The 25,605-nt window shown below is 43.5% G+C and overlaps 2 protein-coding genes across 3 annotated transcripts; both read right to left on the minus strand.

The window, feature by feature from the left end:
• Window positions 1–2,307: 2,307 nt before the first annotated feature.
• Window positions 2,308–6,611, minus strand: LOC118080739 (histone H2A type 2-B-like). The gene is made up of 2 exons (XM_035106438.2): window positions 6,562–6,611; window positions 2,308–6,334 (listed from the first exon to the last, which is right to left on the minus strand). The coding sequence occupies exon 2, from the start codon at window positions 6,227–6,229 to the stop codon at window positions 5,849–5,851; it is 381 nt and encodes a 126-aa protein (XP_034962329.1). The 5' UTR covers window positions 6,230–6,334; window positions 6,562–6,611; the 3' UTR covers window positions 2,308–5,848.
• Window positions 6,612–9,968: 3,357 nt separating this feature from the next.
• On the minus strand, window positions 9,969–24,024 carry HMCES (5-hydroxymethylcytosine binding, ES cell specific). Of its 2 annotated transcripts, none has more exons than XM_035106434.2 (7): window positions 23,777–24,024; window positions 21,560–21,753; window positions 18,703–18,846; window positions 15,473–15,592; window positions 12,580–12,749; window positions 11,809–12,001; window positions 9,969–11,204 (listed from the first exon to the last, which is right to left on the minus strand). In XM_035106434.2, exons 2-7 carry the CDS (start codon window positions 21,740–21,742, stop codon window positions 10,995–10,997), a joined length of 1,020 nt encoding a protein of 339 aa, XP_034962325.2. In that variant the 5' UTR covers window positions 21,743–21,753; window positions 23,777–24,024; the 3' UTR covers window positions 9,969–10,994. The 2 variants fall into 2 exon arrangements, with proteins under 2 accessions (XP_034962325.2, XP_034962324.2); XM_035106433.2 differs by having other exon boundaries at window positions 21,560–21,829; window positions 23,777–24,023.
• Between the last annotated feature and the right edge of the window lie 1,581 nt (window positions 24,025–25,605).

The following is a 25,605-nucleotide window of genomic DNA, read 5'->3' on the forward strand; positions in this document are numbered from 1 at the left end:
AAACAGGCATGTGAAAAATAGGCAGAGGGAGAAAGCCACAGCAGCACCCCCTTCTATAATTTGCAAGGCTCTCAGGCTACAGGCTCAAACAGAAGAGTAGCAGGTAGCAGAGTCTGCTGGGAGTTTGGAGGCATTTTTATGTTGAAGATCTCGAGTTCCTTTTACACAAGCTCTGTGTCCACTACCTTAAACTGTTTTAAGGATTATAGAAGCACATTTTTCAATCCAAGTGCTATATGAAATAATGTGTTGAGAGGCAACATAGTGCTAGTCCTGACCTACCTGCTGCAGCTCACATCAGACTTCAACAGTATTCTATAGTATGGATGGAAGGCCGTTTAAATTCATATCCCAGTTTGTTAAAGGCGGCTGTTCAGTTCACTATTGGGAATCTAATAAATTTAGAATATTTTTTTTTAATTTTTGGCACTCTGTAGAGTGGTCATTAATGCTGTTCACCAAGATCCTCATAAATTGCAATGACTTATGCTTCTAAGCAATACTGTACATTTGAATTGACTTCCTGTCTTCACCCTCAATACAAAGTTATCTTCCAAATAAAGGCTGCTGCTTTCAAGTCACTTCTAGGCTTTTCACACACACTTTCCCACCTGCATTCTCTTCCTGAATCTAGTTTCCACCCGCCATTCATTTCTATCAGCATTAAAGGGAAGAGTTAACGGTGACACAGGGCAGGGCAGAAAAGCTCACCTTTGTGCTACTAATTCAAGCAATATACAGACACAGTTCCTACACCATGCTAAGACATACCATCAGGATTCCTGGAGATCATAGCCACTTAGCTCCTGCCCCTGTGACCCAAGTCGTGGTTTAGCTTAGCATGTCATCCAAATGCAGGTTTATGGCTTGTCTTGCTCCAGTAAACTCCAAGGTTTGCTTTTAGTTTACAGTTCCTCATTTGTCTGAAGCAAGGCAAACCACAAGTATAGGTTTGGATAACATGCTAAATCATAGCTTAGCTCAGAGGATGAACAAAGCAGCCACAATCTCTCTTCTCTTGCAGTCTGGACATCAATACGTTCATGGTTTGGCTTAGTGTTACTTGCAAACTGAACTATGTTGTTTAGTCGTGTCCGACTCTTCATGACTCCATTGACCATAGCACGCCAGGCACTCCTGTCTTCCACTGCCTCCCACAGCTTGGCCAAACTCATGTTCGTGGCTTCAAGAACACTGTCCAAACCGAACTACAGTGGTACCTCTACTTACAGATAACTACTTACAAATTTTTCTACTTACAAATGGAGCTCCGTCCGCCATCTTGGATGCGGTTTAGATAGGGTTTTTTCTACTTACGAATTTTTAGATAGGGTTGCTTCAACTTATGATTTTTTTCTCCCAATGCATTCCTATGGGATTCAACTTACAAATTTTTTCGACTTACAAATGTGTGTTCGGAACACATTAAATTCGTAAGTAGAGGTACCACTGTATAGGCTCCCACAGATAGAAGAGCAAGCTAGCTGCTATTGTTAGGAATGCCATTTGTAGAACTGACATCCCTTTCTAATATTACTTTTTACCATCTGTTGATTTAATCATGTTCTCTTCCCTTCATTTAAAACACAATTAAAAGTAAAATATACCAAGGGGCCATGTGTTGAGGGCTTAGGAAGGGTATATTTGTTAATTGCTAAACAGATTTCATTCATTCTGAACAGAGAATACATGAGAGCACAATGCAAGTTCTACCTGCAAGAAATGCACTGCACAGCTTAATCCTGTCCCCATTTACTTTGAATACTGAGTCCAACCGAACTGGCTTCCTCAGGACTTCATACTCTGATGCTAGCACTTTTCGGAAGCAAGTCATGCCAACTTTGAATGGGCACCACCAAATAAATGCTTGATGGGTTCTAACACAGATTAATAGTGCATGGGTTGCGCTGATGTCAGGAATAACCCTTCTAATGTAAGTTAATGTAAGTTAATGCACTTCTAATGTAAGTTAATGGGAAACCTTGGGTTGTGCAGAGCTCTCTGCATACAGGGGAATCTTGGGGTCAGGTTGTCATTTGCCAAGCAGGGAGGAGCATAGCTGTCAACTTTTGGATTTGAAAATAAGGGATCGGCAGCCTCACCTGTCCTGGGGACAGTCTACAGTATATCTAACAATCCAGGATAGCAGTGGGAAACGGCGCTGGAATAAGGGAATTTCCAGCAAAAAAAGGGAAAGTTGACAGCTGTGGCTTAGATTAAGGAAGTTTCCCACAAAAAAAGGGAGGGTTGGCAGCTATGGGGAGGAGAGAAGTGAGGAAGATATGAGGCATTTGTTTGTGCAAGTCAGATAAATCTTTTAAAAATGGGCTCCACTGCCAGGACCACAAAAGGATACTTTGGGCAAAATGGGCTTTAAGATTTGATACAAACATTAATTTCCCATTTATTAATCAACACCATTTAATTTGCTCTTAGATAGAAAGAGGGAACATGGGAGCTGAAAGACAGATGGCTCACATTGCAGTCAAGTCACAGTTACTAGACGACCAAACCTTTGTCCTTCCACTGGCCACCTTTCCTTTCTTCCAGCAGTATTTTCAGGACAGTAGGGCATAAATGCACATTACAGACCCCAAACCACAAAAAAACACCTTTCATGGATTCAGTAGCCCCCAAACAGCTAATTAAGTGATGTGTCGACAAGAGACATCTGTGATCTGCATTCAAGACTGAATCGGTTTAATAAGAATATTGGTTTTGCACTTTTCCAGTATCACAAGTTCTGCATTTTCTAATAAATACAAAGCAGTCTTTTGACAGAACACAAAATACTGATCTTGAAATAATAAAAGACAGAAAAACACAAACTCTCATTTCCTATTTTTCAGTAGTTATTTGCATTTAAACAATCTCTTCTCCACAATTATGCAATCCGTGTTCATTTTAGAAGAAAGCAAGAGCCTTACACTGGTCCAGTGCCAGAGGAATGAGATAGCAACTTAGAAACAATGGGTCTTTTTTCCTGGGTGTGCAATGGGAGATAGGCAAGACAAATCAGACAGGAGCAGATCAAAGTTCTACCTCTCAAATATCACTAAGGAGTGAACAAACCACTTTCATTACCCAGGTATTAAAGCATCCAAGTTCCCCTAACCTATGTGTTATTAGTCGAACCAGAGCAAGACAATACTTTATCCACAGATTTACACCTCACTTGATAGGTTGAACACATGCTACTTAACAGCACATACACAGTTGCCCATAAATATTACAAGTTCTACTTGCTCAATAGCCTAGAGACACTGCTGCATGCACGTGGTTCTATAAACTTTTCACCTAGGCAAGCAAGCAAGATTTGGCTCCAATACCATCTCTATGGTGCTGGAGGAGACTCTTGAGAGTCCCATGGACTGCAAGAAGATCAAACCTATCCATTCTTAAGGAAATCAGCCCTGAGTGCTCCCTGGAAGGACAGATCGTGAAGCTGAGGCTCCAATACTTTGGCCACCTCATGAGAAGAGAAGAATCCTTGGAAAAGACCCTGATGTTGGGAAAGATTGAGGGCACTAGGAGAAGGGGACGACAGAGGACAAGATGGTTGGACAGTGTTCTCGAAGCTACCAACATGAGTTTGACCAAACTGCGGGAGGCAGTGCAAGACAGGAGTGCCTGGCGTGCTCTGGTCCATGGGGTCACGAAGAGTCGGACACGACTAAACGACTAAACAACAACAACAACAACACCATCTCTAGAGTACCATAGCTACTATGCACCACAGGACTGGCTAGGTCATCTTCCATGCTCATACGTTACCCAAATACCAATTTAGTAAACCAACACATTAACTAGATATTTTACTCTAGTATAAATTAAGTTCCCCCCCCCCTAGAAAAACCCAAATCCCAAAAATGAATCCATTGAGGATTACAATTAAACAGATGCCACAATTGCACTCTATTTTATGCAGCAGGCGTGAAATTCTGAACAGAAAAAAACCTGTGTATAGTTTTAAAGTGCAAAACAAGGATACAGAATGCCAAACCTCCATCGTTGGGGAAAGGTCTATAACAGAACTAATAATCCAAAAGGGAACGGGGGTGGGAGGAGGACAGAACAGACAACACAACGTAATTGCTTCTGTTTCAAGGAAACTTCAGGCACCTCCAGACCTACCATCACTTAGGCTGAAAAACCACAAAAGCCATTATGCTAAAATACTTTTGATTTTAGCTCTGCTGTCGTCAACAGGACAAAAATACGACCTAAATCCAAGGACTCTTGCTTAAAATGAGGTTCCAGCTAAGCTGCTAAGCGCATTCAGAAGATCTGAATGCAGCACCAATCAAGGCTAGAGACAGATAATAGGTACCCTCCCTCTCCCAAGAGTTGGCCTGAAAGACAATTACTGTTCTTGGCCTGTGCACTCATCTCACTTTTGTGTCTGGCCCAAAAGGTCTTACATGGATTCACATCATTCAAAACCCTACCCCAAGCATGCTTGGCCAGAAGTGACAGTAGGACAAGATGTGTATACCCTAGGAAATTGAAGACACTGTCCAATAACCTCTCTCTCTCTCTCTCTCTCTCTCTCTCTCTCTCACACACACACACACACACACTACTGTTTGCCTCCAGCCCAAGGCTGTTAACTTCATAAACTAGATTCCCCCCTTCTTTCAAAAAAAGGTTTGCAACAACAATAAAATCAAAAATTTAACACAAGCACACAATTAGGAATGGAGTACAAATACAGTGACGCAATACCTCATCATAAAGCAAACAAGGAAGGGGGAGAAAAAAGCTTAGCACTTGAAGAGATGAACATTTCTCTCAACAAGAGAAGTGGCTCTTTTCACATTATGATTTTTCTGGCAGCTTCCTTTTCTCCCCCCCCCCCCAAAAAAAAACGTTTTATTAAGTTTGTGATCACATTGAATGGGGATGTGCAGCAACAACAGGTAGATAGATCCATCACTGTATTCAGCTCCGTGACAGAGCAATTTTAAGAGAGTAGACGGAATATTTGTGCAGAACAGTAGTGAATGGAGAGGCTCTCCCTTCATCCTCCCTCCCTGACAGGTGCACAGACAGGATGCAGAAAGCCTCCATGGTCACAAATGGTGGCACACTGCCAAGCAAAAGTCCCTTGCCTTCCTAGGGCAGGCTTGCAGCTTCCACCTTGCTTCATGACTTCCGTTCTTCCCGTTAGTCCCAATTCAAGAAAAACAAGATGCACAAATCATTCTTCTAGTTCCAAAACTGTTCTTTCTTTCCAAATCCCCTTTCCTGAAAAAATTAATAGTGGCTTTAAGGGAGGGAAAAGAAAAGCTAATTGCACAGATGCTGCAGGTTTAAGCAGCTTCAGGGTAGTAGTAGATTAGGGCATAAATCATGGGGATGGGAGGGAGAATGAGAAGAGAGAGACACGGAGGGAGAAAAAAAATACAGAAATCAATTTGCAGGGCACTAGGTGGCAGCCACCAGGCCCGCGGCACGTGCCCTTCTCGAGACACAGAAAAATGATTTAAGCCTGCTCTTCCCACACCAATCCCTGGGACTGAAAGAGGGCAGGAGTGCCAAGCGAGGTGCAGATCACTGGAAGGAAAGAGGGCTGGCGAGGGCGAGAGGGAAGCCCGGCGGCTGCAACGCCAGGCGGACAGGGAGGACCAGAGCGAGGAGAGGAGGCGCAGAGGCGGCCCAGCGATGGCTGCGCCAAGGCAGAGGAGGCGGAGAGGAAGAGATCTACCCAGCGCTGGATGCTCCAAGTGAAGCAGAGAGAAAAGGGAGAAAATGTCCGGTGCCCGCTGGGTCGGATCCTGCGGGTGGGGTGGTGGGGACACATCACCGGCCCATTCTTTGTTGTTCCCCTTCGGAAACAGGGCCGGGCTCATTTCTTGGAGCTCTGGGTCTTCTTGGGCAGCAGCACGGCCTGGATGTTGGGAAGGACCCCGCCCTGGGCGATGGTCACCCCGCCCAGCAGCTTATTTAGCTCCTCGTCGTTGCGGATGGCCAGCTGCAGGTGTCGCGGGATGATGCGGGTCTTCTTGTTGTCCCGCGCCGCGTTGCCGGCCAGCTCCAGGATTTCGGCCGACAGGTACTCCAGCACGGCCGCCAGGTACACTGGTGCCCCGGCGCCCACCCGCTCGGCGTAGTTGCCTTTCCGCAGCAGCCGATGCACGCGGCCCACCGGGAACTGCAGGCCGGCGCGGGACGAGCGGGACTTGGCTTTGGCGCGCGCTTTGCCGCCGGACTTCCCTCGGCCGGACATCGCGGGCAGGCGGCTGGGCTGGAGGGGGCGGGCAGGGCGCTCCGAAAGGGCTGCAAGCTGAGGCCCGGCGCTTTGCTCGCGAAGCAGGCAGAGAAGGAGAAAGACCTGGATAAAAACACCGCCACCACAGAGTGTTACCAAAGTAACGTGGGAACGAAGATTGAAAGCATGACGCGTGTTCCGGAGCAACTCCGCCCCCTCCCCGCTGCGCACCACCCCGCCTTGCAACCCAGCCCCGGAGCGGACTGGCAGGGAGCAGGTTGCAGGCCGCACTCCCGGCTCCGGCAGCCCCCAGCTAGCGCCGCGCGCAGGGGTCACCTCCCTCCCCTCACCGTTCGCCGGCTTGCCAAGCGGAGCGCTCAGCCAGAGATCCGCAGCTGCAGTGACAATAACAAGCGCGAGATGCTGGAGGATATAAATCCAAGCCCAGCCTGTCGGCGGCTTCCCATTGGCGGGGGCGAGCGCGGAGCCGCGCCGCTATTGGCGGGTATTCCGATCCCTGATTTGCATAGGAGCTCGCGTCGTCCATGTTCGGACTTGGAGGGAGCTGGAGCGGCAACAGACGCTCAGGCTTGGCCGCCTGCAAAGAGAGCTGCTGGTGAAGCATATTAATGTGCAGCAGCAGCAGCTTTGGGAGACGCGGGGGGTCTCTGGCGCGGCGTGACAAAGGGATGCACCGGGGGCAGAGGAGGTGGGCGGCTGCTGCACTTGATCCTGATAATGCCACCTGGAGCAGCCGTCCCTCTGGGTAAGGAGAAGGCAAGCCAAGGTTAGCAGAATTTCCCTAATCCCCTCTCTCCCAAGTTGAATTTCTTGAAATACATACTTGGTCTGCTCCCCAAACCCAGCTGACGGCTAACCCGCAGGCGCAAACCCAAGCTTAGGATCACGATCGCCCTGCCCTAGGGCAAATGCAGCACCCGCAATAAAGGCAAACATTTAAGGTAGGGTTACCAGACGTACCCGTTTCCCAGGGACAGTCCCCGGATTTGTGAATAAGTCCCCAGACAAATTCCATCCCCATTTCATCTAATGTCCCTGGGAAACGCAGCAGCCGCAGTCTCAGCAGCCCGGAGCAGTTGGCTCTGGCTGGCTTCAGGAGCTGCTCTGAAGTCCCCATATAATGGTGGTGCAGGGGCTCTAAGATGCAGCTTCCAGGCTGCCTCCACCTTCCCTGACCCCAGCAACTAAGCTGTGAAGGGAGGCTTCATGCTGCCTATCGGAGCAGCCTCCCAACTCCTACTTGTGTGCAAGCAGGAGCAGGCGGGGATGTCTCAGCTGTGAAGGGAGACTTCACGCTGTATCAGAGCTTGCCTGCAAGCAGAAGGGGCCAGGGATCTCTCAGATAAGCAACGGGAAGCCTCCCTTCCCAGCTGAGGAATCCCGGCCCCTCCTGCTTACACACAAGTAGGAGTTTGGATGGTGCTGCTCTGAAAGGCAGTGTGAAACCTCTCTTCCCTCTGCCACCGCCATCACTGCAGCATCAATGTCCCGAACATGTAGTATGTATAATGTATGTATTTATTTAAAGTGTTCCCGGATTCATTGAAAAAAAATCTGGTAACCTTAATTTAAGGCTGTCTGGTTTTTCACAAGGGGAACTTAACTCAGGCAGGGCCTGAGGAGGAAGAGCATGATAGGGTTACATTCCTCCTTCCATTTATTTGTGCGGTATCTGGGTGCCCTTCTGGAGGACATTTCTTATTTATTTATAGATCCTGTAGGTTGGGTATTGCTTTCTCTCTATAAGCCTAATTAGCAGTACCTTATGGCAAAGACACCTAAAAAGGATGCTGGCCCATCTCAAAGCAGGCAGGCAAACCTGTGCTCAAACCCCAACCAAACCTTAGTCAAAAGGCCAAGTCAAAAGGCCAAATCAAGTGTTTCTTGATTGGCACATCTGAGGTGGGGAAACCTAATCCAGCAATTACTAATTAGCATTTTATATAGTGGCTTTATTGCACAGAGCACTTTGCATGTGTTATCCCAGTATGATTTAACAATCTAGTAAAAGTCAGTATTGCTAAGTTCTTACAGGGGAGGTTACTTGTGGGGAGTTCATGGATAGAAGTGAAATTTGAAGTCAATGTCTTAAGGGTCACATTGCATTCTTAAAACCAGTATACTGTGCCACCCTGAAATGAAAGCAGAGCAGTCTTAACTCAGGAAATCTGCTGGGGGAAGATGTGAGGGTTTACACCAGTTTAAATCAATGGGTGGGGGCAGATGAGGATACCCATCTGGAAGGATTTCGGATGAGATTATATGGGGGTTAAGATTGTAGTAAGAGTTGTGCCACCTTCATGGATCAGCGAATTGTGCCTGCTATGCTGGGCATGGTTTTGTTACTGTTTTTGTGGCTGGTGAGGAAGCCATCAGGATTTAGAAGAGCCTGGCCAACAAGCTCATTCTCTGATGTACTGGATGTTGGGCCAAGCAGGCCATGCTCCAATCACAAACATTCCTATTCTAGTTAAATTAGGTGGTTTTTTTATTAAAAAAAATACCTGCTGCAAATAATGTTAAATCAAACATTGTCAGCCAGACCAGTGACTTCACACAGGGATAGCTGTGCTAGTCTGTTGCAGCAAAATATAACAGAATGTTGTAGCACTTAGACTAGCAGGATTTATGATGGCATAAGCTTCTGTGGACCAGTGTCTCATTTTACCAGATGAAACGGATGAATATGCATCAGCTGAAGTAGACTAGTCCCCAAATGCTTGCTGCAATAAATCTTGTTAAGTCTCCAGCATGCCCCGACACTTGTAATTGCCAGACTGGACTTTAGGGGGCAGATGAAACCGCTGAGTCAGGGATACACTTCTAGGGCCAGGGGAGAGTGAATCGTTTCTAGGTTCAGCACAAATTAGGCCCAGCTAGACGTTAAGCAAGAAGAATCTAAGCAAGCTGGGTTAATTATTTCCTTAAATTACTGAAACGGAAACCCATGGGTAGGAAGACCAACTTTGGACATAACTGTACAGAAATGTGAGGCATCCTCTAAAACACTTACATTCCAAGCCTAAACCCATTTATTTGGTGGACTTAACACTGTGATATACACTGTAAGAAGGCTCTAGAATAGAGACAATTTGCCTTCTTGCTTCTGGAGGCTTTCCAGAGCTGAAAGAATTGGAGGGGCTTGTGATGGATACATATTCCATACCTCATAAGAAAAGAGCACCGGGCTTGTGGCAGTATCATTATTAAACACACAAGTCATTCATATACATTATTTACAAGGCAGTATAAACTGCATTCAGAGACATTGTGTCAAAAGGCCCAGGTAGAGCATCTGCCCTGCATCTAGAGGGTCCCAGGACCAGTGGCTGGCATCTCCATGTGGGGCTGTGAGAGACCCCTGCCTGAAACCTGGAAGAGGCAGCTAGTCAGTGCAGGGCATACTGAGCTACACAGATCATTGGTCTGACTTTGTAGAAGACAGCTTCCTAATACTGAACATACATAATGTTGCAAACACTCATGGGCTACCATGATACACTTATAGCATAAATTCTTAACATAGCCAGAGTTCTTACAGATTCATGTGCTAATGTTCGTTATTGTAGTCTTCAAGACAAAACAGGCATATTGTTCAGTGCCTCTGAGAGGCTGCAGTCCTAACCTCACTTACCTTGGAGTAAGTGGGATTTACTTCTGAGTAAGTATGGTTAGCACTGTAGCCTAAATGAGTGTTTTGATGATTAGCTGGAATTGGGCAATACACACAAAAAAATGAGATAGAAACGCATTTTATTTTTTACCACCATTATTTAAATAAAAGCAATTAATGTTTTCCAGAGGGCCTGGCTTCTGCTAAACTGTGCTCAAATAGTGAGCTTTAGTAAGATTTGCACCTGCTTATTCAAAACTTAAGACCAGAAACATAACAGCATGTGCTTTGTCCCTTCTAGAAAATCAATTTTTAGCAGGTGTTGTTCAACACAGCAGAGTACCAGAGCAGCTCAACGTTACTAAAAAGAATTCTGAGTGTATTTAATTCCTCTTAAGAGTCTTTCATTTGTCAGAGAGGTTACAAAATAATCCTTTGATATGCCAAGAACAATGCTAGCCACAAACTAAACCAAAAGATGTATCTCTTATTGTTGAAACGGGCAACCTTGCTTAAAACATGAGAACCTGTACAATTCCGACTATGAGTAAGTTTGATGTCAGAAAAATAGGCCCAAACTCTCATTCTTTCTACAATGCCAGTGTACTGAATTCTTGCCATACATTTTCTCATCACAATTTTGGGCAGTTATAATTAAAACAGTAGCTACAGACATACCACCACCATAGCAGTTTCCCACTAATACAGCCCATACTTACAAAGTAAGTGAAGTAGACACACCAGGCCTCATAAGATGAATATAAGGTATTCATAGTGCTTTAAGAACAGTTATTTTCATTTTTGCAACAGGAGCTCTTAGTTTTAACAGTAGTCTGTTTTCTCCAAAGAATCCAGTAAGTGAACTGGATGAACACCAGGACAAGAAACATGCCATACAGAATCTTTGTTTCTCTCCTAGGAGGAGAAATATATTAAGTGTCTCACATATTTGAAGTACAATTGCTCTCCCAAGTTTGGCAGGGGAATAGCAACACTGTAAATAAAATGCACACCCCAGTTTGTACGACAGACAAGAAAAAGTGTTAAATGTCAAGGGCCGCATAGTCAGAATATTTGCAATCCCACTCCGCAAACTCAAATCAGTAGAAACTGCCAAATGTGTTTTAAGAATAAAGTGCAAGTAACAAGTCACTGAATTTTGGGATGCTTTGCAGAAGGTTCTCCATCTTCCTTCTTGAGCCACTGATGTATTAAGCTTGAACTGGTCTTTTTAGGTGGTGTGGTTTGGATAAACTGGCTGGACCATCTTGGTAAGCCATCTCCATCATCTTCTTTCTTGGGAGATTTGTTTTTTAACCAGTTCATCATTATTTTGCTGCTTGCACCAACTTTGGTATCCTAGGAGACAGAGAACTAGGACTATCAGAAAAGTATACCACTATTATGAACTAAAGGTCAATTAGGAATAATGAGAGTAGTTTAGAGAATCTACCTATTACCATCATGGTTTTTGGAGCACCCCTTTAAAGCACTGTGATACTACTTTAAACAATCATAGCTTCCCCAGTTCCCTAAATGATTTTGGTAGCTGTAGTCTGTTAAGGATGCTGAGAGCTGTTATTTGATCCCTATTTCTCCTCCCTGAGCTATACTCAGAGTGGGTTAACAATTAATTCCTCTTGCTAGGCAACTCTGGGAATTGTAGCTCTGCGAGGGAAAGAACTCTCAGCATCCTTATCAAACTATCGTTTCCATAATTCTTTAAGGGTAGCCATGACTGTTGAAAGTGGTGTCATGGTGTAGTGCGACACCCTGTTTGCTTGTATTTATTTTTGATTCAGCACTGTCATGGCCAATGGCTAGTACAATAAAGTTATTTGGATTGGATTGGTATCATAATGCTTTAAATGTATGATGTGAATGTAGCCCTAGTTGAAGTTAAATACGACGTGAGAATAATAGCCCTACCTATTTTCCCAAACCTTAAAATCCCAAATCTTACCTTCTTGAACTCCAGTTCAATGGGTACAATGCATTCTGGTGTATTATTTCTGGAATTGTTCACTATGGTTGAGACTGGGTGGAAAGCAAGGTTTTCTGTGGGTTGGATAAGCTTAACAGCTTCTTGTGTGGGTACTTCTGCAAAATCCAGCCATTTTCTGATCGCCTCATCCCCATCCAAGACAGCTGGCATTCTAAACAAGTTAAACAATACAGATCTCAGTGAATAGAATAACCCAAATTAGTCTACAGCATGTTATCGTTGGGGAGGGGAACCACAGCTGAAGCATCAATAAGAATCAGATTCCTAATATTAGACGGAGATAAAGGAAGGAGAATTCAGCAACTGAGATCTGCATGAATTTTCAGCACAATCATTCAAGAGAGGCCCTATTTTTCAAGGGGTCTGAATGACAAAGCCAGGTAACCGTTTTGGAATAATTTAAATGACAACCACAAAATATAGTATAAACATAATTCTTTATGAGCCAAAACCTGTCACTCAGAACAAGTAACTTCTATTCAGATGCTCTACTCTTAAAGGAGATTTTTTGGGTTTTTTTTATTTCTCTGACCTTCCTTTAAAAGTCATACATTATATATAGAATTGTGATTTTTTAAAAATATAATATAAAAATCATATGCCACGCTAGTTGGTACACAGAACAAAAACTTAAGTGATGGGAATTGAAACTTAAGCAGCCTTATTCTCAACTAGTTCCACTGTACAATATTATTTTCACCAAACACTTATTGAGCTATTCTCCCTTGCCTGTGATGGATGGAGCTTAGATCTTTTGAAGCATTTACTGTGATGATGGTATAGCTGTACAATGTTTCTCCTCCATCAAGGGGCTCCCAACAATCAAAAATACCAGCCATGGTGAGTAACTTCCTGACCTCTGAATCTTCATCCTCACCTTCCACATCTAGTTTGCCGAGCTGCAAAATTAAGGAATCGTGTTTTTAAAAAACATAAATCTTTCAAGTGCACAACCCCTTCCAGAGAAGGTTAAATACACCTCCCTGGATAGATGAACCACCCATCAACAATACCACCCATCTTGTCAGGATTAAGTTTCAATTTGTTAGCCCTCATTGGGACTATCAGACTCATAAGGACTATCACTGCCTCCAGGCAGCAATTCAACACTTCCATGATTTCACTCTCATTTGATGTAAAAAAAGACACTAGTGTTGAACATAAGCCGTGTGTTTACAATAGCCCAGCAGGACCCCACAAAATAGGTGCCATTTTACTGCTCAGAAGTCCTAGAACTGGCATTTCAGCTACAAGCAGAACCATGGAAACCAGGGGTAGCAAGCCCTGTTTCACTGCTTGAGGCAAAGCAGGAAGTGCCATGCCATTCTGCCGTGCCACCTGTCCCTGCGCCACACATCTCCAGTGCTTCCACCACTGAAGAAGCTGTGCCAGCATCTGTGCCAATTTATGGCAAGATGAAATCTCTTGTGGGAAATCAGTGCTGATGCTGGTGCTGCTTTTCCACCAGTGATAGAGGTAGGTCAGGAATCAGCTTGGGGGTTTCTGCTGCCCGAGGTGGCTGCTTCGCAGCACTTAATGAGTGGGCTGGCCCTGACAGAAACACTGTGCCCCTGACTCAGAAGACGAATCACAAATAATAGTATGGTTTACAGTACTGAAAGCTGCTGAGATATACAGACAAAACTGTTTCTGTGCCAAAGCCATTCATGAAACCAAATCAAAATTGAGCCACAGGGTCTTTTTCATGCATATTGTTGGGAGTTGCATCACAACACCTCATAAGCATCTTTGCAACTGGCTAATAGCTACTGCAGTTATCAGAGTCCAAGAAGGGTTCCTTTAATAATGGCATCACAACTACCTCCTTCAAGGCAGACAGGACTCTTTATAACAAGCAATTTTATTACTTCCTAGACCCAGATTATCCCTCTCCTACTAGATGTAATAAGCTAAGGGCACAAGCTGAGCAAACACTGATAGGCTGCTTTTCTCCAAGTCCTCAGACTTCAATATGTGAAATTGATTCCTTAACCCAAGACTAGATGGTGCTCTGGACACATCAATAAACTGAACGGCTGAACCATATCTGCTGAGGCAGATATGAGAAACTTCATCCTCAAAGTGCTTAACAAACATGTCACTAACATTGCCCTGTGGGCCAAGCTGGAGTAGACACTAAGCCACTCAGAAAAGCTCTTCTAGATAGGACCCCAAGGATTCAAAGGTGCAGAGTATTTCCTACGCTCAACCAGAGTAAGCTCAATAACAGGAGTACATTCAGTGACATTTCCCCAGAGACTTCTGCCACTTGTGTTCTAGTCAGCTCCCAACGTGGCTTTGATCTAGTTAGAAATATCCATTGCTCTAGCTATGTCACCAAAGCAGAGTAGCCATGTGGTGCTCTCCATATTTTAGTAAATTATAATTCCCATCAGCCCTGACCACTGGCAATGCTGGCGTTGATAGGAGTTGGGAGTCCAACAACATCTGCAGGACACCTCATTTGCTATCCCTGTACTAGAGGATAATGTGGTCGCAACACCATGGAGCCTGTTCATCCACTGGTACACTAGCTGCACCCCTTTGGGATAAAACAAACCATCTGCACTTATCCATGCCCTGGTAACCTTTGACTACAGTAACATGTTGTACATGCAGCTGTGTTTGAAGACTCCCAGGACTGCTTTTTGTTCAGAACACAGCAGCCTGGCTACTAACTGGGAACCAGGAATTGTAACCACTACTCATTAGTTCTTAAATAGATCCACTGGATTCTGCTCTATTTCTGCACACAATTCAAATTGATGGTGCTTACCTTTAAACCCTTGGAAGGCTTGGGACCTGGCTACTTAAGGAAACATTTCCCACCTCAACCTGCCTGCCCTGTACACCAGTATCTTCTCAGAGGTCGTCTTCTGGTACCCTTCATGATCTGTAGTGAGTTGTGTGGCTACAGTGGCAAATCTTGGAGTTTCAAATTTCAACAGCACCCTGTGCAATGCCAAAATTCAGTGCCTCCCCCGCTTTCATTCTACATCATAGTTGCGGCACCCCTGAGACTCTATGCCCAGTGCAAATGAATTGGTCACACACCCCTAAATCTGCCTCTGAGTGGCTATGGGAGAGGGGAATTCTCACGCTAGGGAGGTTTGCCTTTTTTTGTTTCTTTTTAGGTGCAAGGCAAATACCCATTTCTCCCTATGGGTTTAACCTGTGATGTATTCTGCACTTCGCTGCAATTGCTTTTAGCATTCTATTGTACTCTTTTACCGTAGTAGCTAAAAGAATGCAGTTATTTTAAACTGTCCTAGGAATTTTGAATTGAATGGCAATGCGAAAACACTTTAAATATTGTAAATTGCTTCAGGATGCCTCGTGGGAAGAGATTCAGAAATGAAATAATAAAAATTACATGTATAAAAGATGAACATTTCTGACACACTGTTAGGCTGAACTTTCAGCATGGCCAAAGGAGGACAGAATCATATGACCTTCAGTAACAGCTGCCCTCAGGTGGCCTTGCTTCATGGGGAAAGGCAGTCTGACCAAAATAATAAAGCCAAAACCTTCTGAAGCAAATTAAGAGTTTGAGGGAAAGTAAATGAAAATGAAAGAGCCAATGAGCACTTCAGCATTAAATATGAATGCATTGTTGTTGTACCTTTTTATCCTTGGCCTGGGGGAAGTAAATGAAATAGGGTTGCTTCTGCCCATTTCGTTGTTGCCATTCGTAGTAGCCATCAGCCAGCACAACACAGCGTTTGCCTTTTATCAGAGGCCCCTTTTCAGAGAGAGAGAGAGAGAGAGGGAGGGAGGGAGAGAGAGGGAGGGAGGGAGATGTAGGGAAGGGGGAGCAAGTGAAATATTAATTCACGCAAATAGCAATGTCAAATACAGTTAAAAATAAACATGTGAGATGGGACGACTTTAATAGTATCACATAGGATTCTAAAAAATGATATTCAGAGCAAATGTGAATTCACATGGAGCTGTTGACAAAATTGGCTGACTCATTTGTTTTCACTACAATCCTTGGAAGAAAACAGAAGTTTAATTACTACATCTACACTTATTGCCGCTATGACATTCCTAACACAATAGGGATTCTAAAATGGTGGCGATTGGCAACAGTCCTACAATTGTGCTAGTTCCTGGTGCAGCTCAAGTGCTTTTTGGGGATACTATTGCAACGGTTTTTACATATACAGGGTGTGAGGAACAATTCCCCTATCTCCTATCATTCTGCTCCTTAATGAGAGTATGTGAGCTTTCCACTTACATGTCATGCTTAAGAATCCCTACTATCCCTTTAGAGTGCTTATTTGTATATTTCTCTACTCTGGTTCTAGCTTTCTGATTAACTCACATTATCAGCCTAACAGATGCTTTTAGTGATCTCAGAGATGTATCCTAAAGTGGCTTTCCTTACACAAGCCTCTACTCATCCCTGCCAGAAGTGTAGATGAGAGTTTAGGCCGCTTTCCCACAAGGTCTTATGTGTCTTATTTGTGCCTCTACATGAAGATTTGAGGATAAATCTTATTTTTAGGATAGAATGTAATACATTTCTAAAGTTGAATTTTTATTAAAACAAAGCCACCTATTAACATAAAAAGGTAGGAGAGCAACAGGGAGGAATTCCCAAGGTTTGCCATGCTCCTGTTCCAAAAAGTAGTCTGAGAAATTAGGATGGAAGAGCTGACAGGAATCACACTGTCAGAGCATCACACAAAATTGTCACAAAAAGTTGGGAGGATGTGCAATTGCAGCAAGGCTATTCCACTGGAGGAAAAGAGGGGCGTCAGTGCACTTTGCTCAGTTCTGCTCTTAAGAGTCTAGACTGTGTGACAACAACATAGTGAGAGGCAGTTCAGTGTTGTGTTTTGGAACAGAAGGATCTGGCAACAAAGCTAGCTGATCTGCATTCAAAAGCTCTCAAAAGGAGGTGTGAAGCAGGTGGAGAAACTGGGGAGAAACAGTCTTGCTGCCAACAAGCACCATGCCACCTCGCATTTTGTTGTTAACTAAATTTGTATTTGCATGGTGCATTCATTTAAGGGAACTGCTACAATTTCTCAGGAGTCAGATGCACCAACCGTTCATATGAAAGCTCTTCTACTCCTAGCACCAATGCGACTCACACTTCCTGAGTGCTAAGGCACTTTCACTGGTGAAATCATTTCACCTAAGACAGTCTTGCAATGCCTCTCTAGCAAATGATTTCTTCCTGGGATGGGTTAATGCCATGATCAGTTTCAGAGAACTGAAAAAGGTTCAAGTCTGCATCCCGAATCCAACATTAATGAACAAGTGTTTGAGAGTGCTACTTAATGGCCAGAGAAAGACACCCATCTATGTGCTGAAAGGCACTGTCTAGCATGCTCTGAGAGAAGCTTATCCACGACCTATTCCAACTTCCAACTTCTACATAATACTGAGTCAAGGGGTTTAGCTATTTTAGGGCATTTACTGGGCTCAGAAATAAAAAGTGTTGAAGTATGGAATGTGTCTATTGGCTGGAAAATGAGAGATTTACAAAAAGTCAAGAGGAACAATGAGGTTTCCTCTCCTAAACATTGACTAAACTGCTGTGTGATGGCAACATGCCCTTGAAGGGGCTCTTCCACATAGTTAGATGACTTGTGCTGCTGGAGGAAGACTCCCAGGTGTTAAGGTTGGCAGAAGGGGCTCTCTTGATAGTTCCACCATCCTTCAGGAAAAGATGGTCAGAAGTGGGCCCCTCTGTTGTGGAACTCTCTCTCCGCAGAGATGTGTCTAGCATTTTTATCATGTAGCTTTTGCTATATGCTGAATACATACCTTTTTAGACTTTGATAGTGAGGGCATTTGGTTTTTGAGGACCCACCATTTTGTTTAATCTATACCGAGCTGCTTTTGTTTGGAACTGTTTACCTATTTTTATAATGGTATGATTATATTGTTACCTCCATCGTTCTGCCCGGACACTGAGGTCCAGTGCCAAGGGCCTTCTGGCGGTTCCCTCGCTGCGAGAAGCCAAGTTACAGGGAACCAGGCAGAGGGCCTTCTCGGTAGTGGCACCCGCCCTGTGGAACGCCCTCCCACCAGATGTCAAAGAGAAAAACAACTACCAGACTTTTAGAGGACATCTGAAGGCAGCCCTGTTTAGGGAAGCTTTTTATGTTTAATAAATTATTGTATTTTAATATTTCTGTTGGAAGCCGCCCAGAGTGGCTGGGGAAACCCAGCCAGATGGGTGGGGTATAAATAATATATTATTATTATTATTATTATTGCCTGCCTTGGGACATTTTGGTGAAAGGTGGGTAAGAAATATTACAGAATGAATGAGTTACAGAGAAACAATGAGGGTTAACTTTCCAATGTGATCTCTCATTTCCTCTGTCAGAGGCATGTTATTTCTTCATGACCCTTTGTCTCCCCCCAATAGAGACCCTCCATTTGTGTGTATGAAGTTGGTGGGATGCATATGAAAAGAGGTGAAAGTATTCAGAGCAAACCTTTTTTTCCAGCGAGTTTTCATAGACTTCCACTTCTGCTATTGTATTTCCCAAAGCCTCCCATACCCAGCAACATTACTTATGTTTTTCTCTAATCGAACCTGTACAGATACCAAACAGCCAGTTATCTTGAAGCTGCTCTGTCAAGCACAGCATGTGAAATGCTATCACCTGCTGGGCTCTTCCCTTTCAGGAAAATCATGAGGCTGTGTTCACAGCATGCAGTTCAGAATTGTTTACATTTGGTGCGGCAAGGCAACTGTTATGAATACCTCTAGGAAAAAGCTTCACTTTTTATGTATAGCTCAAAAGACATAAATGGCATGGCCAGGAGGAGACAGACTTTCAAAAAAAAGTTTATTTTCAAATAGAAGGCTATACAAAAACTAACCTTGTAGGAAAGTTTCTCCATCATGGTATCACTCCGGCAATTTGCAGTGTTATACTGCATTTTAGATGGGTCAGCTTCCTTAAACCAGGCTGGAACCAGCCCCCAACGCATAGCTACAAGGACACGTTCAGAAGAGTTGGCATCCTTTCATAAAGTGGAAACAGGAAGAAATATTGAGAAGCATCCAAAAACACAGAAGGAAGATTTCAGAGTAATCACAGAGAACAGCAAAATTCCGGCTGAAAAATCCCGTTGGAATGCAGAAAATGGTTGATAAATTCACCTTTCCAAAGTGGAGGGGGTTTTATCTTTCTAAAAGGGGCTGGGTGCACAGCCCCAGGTGTTCGGATTTGGAAAACGTGTGTGGAGTGCCTGTTTGCACAAGCAGCTCTTTATCCAGTTAGAGATGCAAACTTTTATGCACTTATACCTCCTAGGTAGACTGAGGTGAAAGGCTGTACTAGATTTCAACATTGTCTTTCATTATATAAGCAAAGTGATTCTAATACCAAGCTTTATATTTAAAAAGAAGGCAGCAAGTTAATTATCACTTTATAACAGCTCTGGGATTCATTGCTCTAATTCCGTGTTGTGAAGAGACCCTACCATATGACTACAATGGTTACAGAAGGAAGCAACAAAATGCAAGGATCCTGTTGAAGTAAATTAGACATGAGTTATAGCCAGGCAAGCCACGTTAAAAAATACCATTTGAAAACAGGCAAGTAGAACACATAGTGGGATTTAATTTCGAGTAAACGTGCGTAGGATTGTGCTGTCAGAATTTGAAATCTGCCATTTTACCCTCTTCACAATGTACCTTCCGGTTTTTATGAGTCATTTATTTCATTTTTCTCAGTTGAAACAATTGAAACAGACCAACGGGTTTCATTTCTCTGTTTGCCAGTTTCTATTCAAATTCACTTTCGGTGTTATCCCGAGGGGAACTTTAAAAATGGTTTCAATGAAAACAAATACCAAAATAGTCTTACTGGTCTGAGATTTTACAGCATGCATGCACATGTAAACATCAGAAAATACTGCACAAGCTCTAATTCAGTATTAAATCAATATGCATGATACCTTTTCCTTAATGGTAAATACCACTGCAACTAGTTTGTTAAGGAATACAGTGTAGCAAATGTTTATTGACATCTGTGGTAGAAGAGCAGCGTACTGAGGACTCCAGACACCCATTCACTCATCCAACTTGCTGACCTCCCTGCTGTTTTGAAATCCACCTGACACTGCTGCATATACATCCTCTTCTTCTGCCTAGACAAGGCAATTATGTTGTGCTCCTCTGGCCAACAAGGGCAAGATACCTTTGGTATGTGCATTTGAGAAAGAACTAATCAACCACAAGCATTTAGGCAGCTTCCTGTCTAGGCAGGAAAATGAAAGAGGAAACGGATTGCAAATTTTTGGTTGAAAAGGTGACAGGTTTGTGCATGTATACTATTTTGAGACACAGATTATTTTAAAAATCACTTTTTTCCTTCTTTACTCTTGTACTGTGAGTGAAATCATGTCAGAACAAGTGCTTACCTTCCAAGATTTGAGAACTCAGCTTTATTGCAAAACAGAAAGCACAATTAACCACCAATCCAATAGTATTTGTCTGTGTGCTGGAGCAGGAATTTGTTTTTTAAAAACAAAACAACACACACACACATACACAAATATTACAGCACCCTGTGGAAACACGGTAGTGCGGAGAAGCCTGCTTAGACTGTAATGCTCCATTACAGATAAATAATCATCTCTGGCTGATGGAAGTGTTTCTATCTCTCACTTCCCAACATACATTTCTCCTCTCACTCTGAGATAGACTAGCAACTCCATATGCAGGCCTATGCAGATTGAGTTAAATGAAATGTAAGCTTTATAATTATTAGTAATTTCTCAGTATACAAAATTGTTATTTAGTGATTGTATTACATATAAAGATGAATGTAAGCATATTTATTATAAATTTAAATCTAACTTTTATTTGAAAAATTAGGGTGATGCAGAAGGAAAAGAAAATGATTTATGTATTGCAATAGGCCTGTGTGATGCCGTCACAATGCCAGGATACAAAGACTTCAGTCTTGGCTTCTTTACTAGGGCTGCTATCAACATTAGTCAAGAGCTTATGAAGATGAAATGGCATGACGGGGGTCAGCTGGATCATCCAACTCAACACACTGCTGGATGGTGGGAAGTTTCTATAGATGGCTGCTGCAGTTAACATCTCATATGAATCTGACACCTTCACACCATTTCCCCACTGATATACCAAAACTGTATTTTGCTGATAGTTTGGTAGTCTTGGAAACAAGGAAACATTCCCTCAGCAATACTGGAAAGACAGTGAACACTAAAGATCATTGCAACCATGCCTCATTGCTGGAGTCATTGATGAAGGCAACATTGACCACAATGCCCTAAATCAGGGATGGGGAAACCTGTGGCTCTCTATACATTGTTGAATTAAAATTCCCATGATTCCTGACCACTGGTCATGCTACTTGGGTCTGATGGGAGTCGGAGTCCAGCAACACAAGTTCCACATCTCTGTCTTAAATAAAGATGGATTGGTCAAAATTTGGCCTCACGTATAAAGCAAAGAGTGATAAATGTCTTACTCTGAAAGACTGCTTCTTCAGAAGCTCTCTATTCTAGATGATTAGACTTACAGAATATAACAGATGTCTCTAATTTTGGAACACAAATGCTCCACTGAGCAGACAATCACAGTTCCCCTTATTTGTGAAATTTTGATCTCGCAGAGCTAACATAAAGCATCTATACATGTAAAAATAACTGAACAGAAAGTTATGCTAAGCACAAATCTAATATTTGGGGGGTTCACCTTTTCAAAGTGTTGTCGGGAGAGAAGCACAGGGCTATTAGACTGTGGGCTCTTATTGTAGGATGGACTATATTTGTCAGCATTTTTCCATTCTGGACACCTTCTTTTTCCTTGATTATCACGGTATTCACAGGCACGGCGGATACGATCTGCTCCCAGTACAACAGCTGTTCGCCCACACATTCTTCAGTAGCCTGCAAAAAGCAGATGTACCAAGACCAAAGGCCTATGAATCTGGCTGACACCCCAGCAATCTCCAATGTCTCAGTTCTAGAAATGCAAACACAGAGAAGTAAATCCTAGTATTCCGTGTGCCCTTGATGTACACCTTTCATAGAATCACAGAGTTGGAAGGAACCCTGAAGATCATCTAGTCCAACCCCCTTGCAATGTAGGAATATGTAGCTGACCTGTGGAGGGATCGAACCTGCAATCTTGGCATTATCAGTACCACGCTTAACCAAAAAACTAAGCTTCACATCCAAGTGTTTGTTGCATTGTGAGATATTTTGCATTATATATATCCTACAATTCTTAAGTAACTGCAGTGTACACAATTCAAGAAAGCCACTAGCTAGATCAGCTGCAACTCAAATAATGGCTAGAAGCAAACCTGAATTCAGTAAGCACCATTATATCATTCTCACAGGAAAGTAATATATGTTTGGGATGGAGAACTTGTGGCCCTCCAGATGTTGCTGGACTGATTCCTATAATTTTCAACCACTGGCCATGCTGCCTAAGGCTAATGGAGTCCAACAAAAACTGTAGGTCCAATGAATTCCCCATCCCTGTTTCATATATTAAAAATATTGTTTAGGCATAATTATTCACGTAGAATACTGGAGACACTAATACCTCAAGCAGGAAGAAAGCTATTCCAGATACCTTGGGGAAAAGCAATGCTACTACAGAACTAAAGAGTACACATTTTAATATAGCATCCGGTCACTACATGCTAATTTGGCAAGCCTTCATTGAGAGACCATTGCAGGATGCACAGAGAGGGGGATCTTGTCGTGTGGGCAGCCCAGGACCTCCATTCACAGTGTCTAGGCTTGTGCCCCAGAGAGGACACTTCAGTGCTGCTAATGCAGCAAAAACAATGTTGGGAGGCTGCAAGTTACAAGCTACAACAATCCAACTTCATACATCCCTCTGTTCTAAGAGCTGCCAATTTGTTCCAATTCTCTGCTGATTGTTCTTTAAGAAGTTAGTAATCAATAAGGAGCTTCGAGAACTCCTCGAAGCTACGAACATGAGTTTGACCAAACTGCGGGAGGCAGTGCAAGACAGGAGTGCCTGGCGTCCTATGGTCCATGGGGTCACGAAGAGTCGGACACGACTAAACGACTAAACAACAACAACAACAATCAATAAGGATACTTGTCTTCTGGTATCATGGTTGCAAAGCTTACTCAGGAGCCTTTGGTGAGGGACTCTGGCAAAAGCTTTTTGAAAGTACACAGTGTCCACTGGTTCACCCCATCCTCATGTTTGCCGACACTCTAAAATAATTCTAAAAGGTTAGTGAGACACAGGACTTAACATTTGCAAAAACTATGCAGATTTTTCTTCAGCAAGATTTCTTCTTTTATATCTTTGATAATTCTATTTTAAATTTTCCTTTACACTCATTCACACAGCTGCTAACCTGCCTACAGTTTCCTAGATTCTCCCTTACATCCCTCTTTAAAAAATGTTGCTACATTAGCCGCTTTCAAGTTCTCAGGTACTAACGCCCAAAGTAGAAACAAGCCACATACTTTAGTGAGAAGATCAGCAATTTCACATTCGAGTTAAGAGCTTCTTGGAGCATGTGATGTGTTAAAACTTAAATTTGTCAGTAAGACCTAGAGCTTCACAGCTCACTATAATTATAGGCTCCCTTCCTGAAAAAGTTCAGATGTGGGTACCTGCCCCATCTCTGCTGCAGCAAAGACCCCCCCCCAAAAAAAACCTTAATCCAGCTCTTCTGCGACACCATTAGCCCACGTTTAACTTCCTTGTGGCAAATAAGTTTTTTTTTAAAAAAAGACTGAAATTTGAGCCAGTAAAAAGTCATCATCAGAACTGGCAACTTGACAAAGACGCATTATTACAGAGGGGGAAACTATCCCTCCCCACGAACCTCCGCTCTTGGTTTAAGAAGGGGAAAAATGAAAAGCTCTGAAACAACGGAGGGCGGGGAAGGGAAAGAGAGGGCAGCTTCCTTACCTGTGGGGTGTCTTTGAGGGCTGAAAAAGGCGGCGACCACCTTTGCCGAGGGAAAGAAGCACGGACTGTGGAGCTGCTGCTGGCAAGGAGGGCAACCTTCGCCCCGGGGCGGCGCCCGGTGTGTGGACTCGCACGGCGGAACCCGCCCCCCGCAGCGCTCTTCGCCTCAGCTCCGCCACAGTCGCCGGGCCGAGAGGGTGTTTATGCGCGCGCTCCGCCGCTCTCACGTGACGGGGTGGGAAGGGGAAAGAGGCGGAGGGAGAGCTCTCTCTCTCTCTCTCTCTCCCGGGGCGGCTCGCGGGGTTTTCCCGCCTTCCTCGGCGTCGTCGCAGCTCCGGCTCCGGGCCTGGTGGGCCTTTCAAAGCGCCGTCTCGGAAACGGGCCTTTGCGCTACGCCGAGCGAGGAAGGGGCGCGCGAGGGCGGGGGAAAGATTCGGCGTCCCCTCGGGATCTGGCCTCCTTACATAGGTGCAACACCAGGCACACTTAGGATTTTCACTACTCGACCCTTTCCAAGGGAATGCCAAAAAGGTCCACTTTTAAATCAAATTGTTGTTGTTATATTATTTATTATACCCCACCTATTTGGCTAGGTTTCCCCAGCCACTCTGGGCGGCTTCCAGCACATATAAAACAATAATAATGATAATGATAATAATGGCAATTACTAACCTCCCTGGGCTCCTGCAGGAGAAAAGGTAGGATAGAGATGATGATGATAATAATTAATAATAATAATAATAAATGCTACTATTATTACTGCATTTCTACCTTGCCCTTTCCTGCAGAAGCCCAAGGTGGTTATAAAACCTCATGACAGTACATATTGTAGTTGCTAAAGCAGCTGAAACCACAGGCAGTATTTGTGCCCCAAAATGCGTGTTATTGGGCATGTGTCTCATTTATGCCCCAGCATTTCTGCAGTAAAACTATCCAGCGCAATCTTGGGCCGTGTTTACTCAGAGGCAGATCCCACAATATTCATGTCATTTCACTTTTAATTTGTATACGTGCCGGCTTTCTATATTACTAACACAAGGTGGTTTACAGCTGAAAAAAGTAAACAAGATCACACATCTTTTAGCAATCTGATCCAATACAAATAAATCATAATAAAAATAGACTTAAACAACTTATACCAAGTTAAGTAATATTCAATAATACATTAGAATATAATAGTACACAATAAAATTAACACCCAAAATAGCAACGAATAATAATTAAACAGGAATTCACTCTCAGCAATTTCCTTGCAAGCTTGTTGGCATCTGTCTGTCTCAGGAGACAATGGAGGAGTGCATCTTAAGGGGTGAAGTCAATCTGTTGGAGAACTATAGTGCCTGCTGTATCTGATGTATCTGATGAAGTGTGCATGCACACGAAAGATACCAAAATAAAAACTTAGTTGGTCTTTAAGGAATTTTTTTATAGTGCCTGCTGTGACTGTAGAAACTGATACAGGAGAGACCTGTTTTGTTGCAGCTGGGGCAGATGAAGGCATCCGGTTGAGCTACAGCAGATGCATCATGGCCTTTCTTCTGTGTTCTTCCTAGCGGTCATTCCTCTGGTCACTAGTATGGATATACGACTTGACTGCTTGTCTCCAGGTGCTGCAGTCGCCTACAAGGGATTCCCACACAGTGGGCTTAACGTTCCCAGCCTTTATGTCATATTTGCAAACATTTTTGTAACATGGAATTGGCCTGCCAACGGGCCTGGTGCCTGAAGCCAGCTCCCCGTAGAGCACATCCTTGGGGACCCTGTCGTCTTCCATTATGTTATCTCTATATATGTTCTATATATTTCTATTAAACTAAGACAATTAAAAG

This window comes from Zootoca vivipara, chromosome 2, assembly GCF_963506605.1.
Source record: "Zootoca vivipara chromosome 2, rZooViv1.1, whole genome shotgun sequence".
Lineage (NCBI taxonomy): Eukaryota > Metazoa > Chordata > Lepidosauria > Squamata > Lacertidae > Zootoca > Zootoca vivipara.

Coding starts and splice junctions, on each gene's coding strand:
- LOC118080739 (XM_035106438.2), bottom strand. CDS start 6,229: ATGTCCGGCCGAGGGAAGTCCGGCGGCAAAGCGCGCGCCAAAGCCAAG.
- HMCES (XM_035106434.2), bottom strand. CDS start 21,742: ATGTGTGGGCGAACAGCTGTTGTACTGGGAGCAGATCGTATCCGCCGT. Junction 18,847..21,559: donor CCCGACAACACTTTGAAAAG/GTGAACCCCCCA, acceptor ACTTTATGAAAG/GATGCCAACTCTTCTGAACG. Junction 15,593..18,702: donor TGGAGAAACTTTCCTACAAG/GTTAGTTTTTGT, acceptor CTCTCTGAAAAG/GGGCCTCTGATAAAAGGCAA.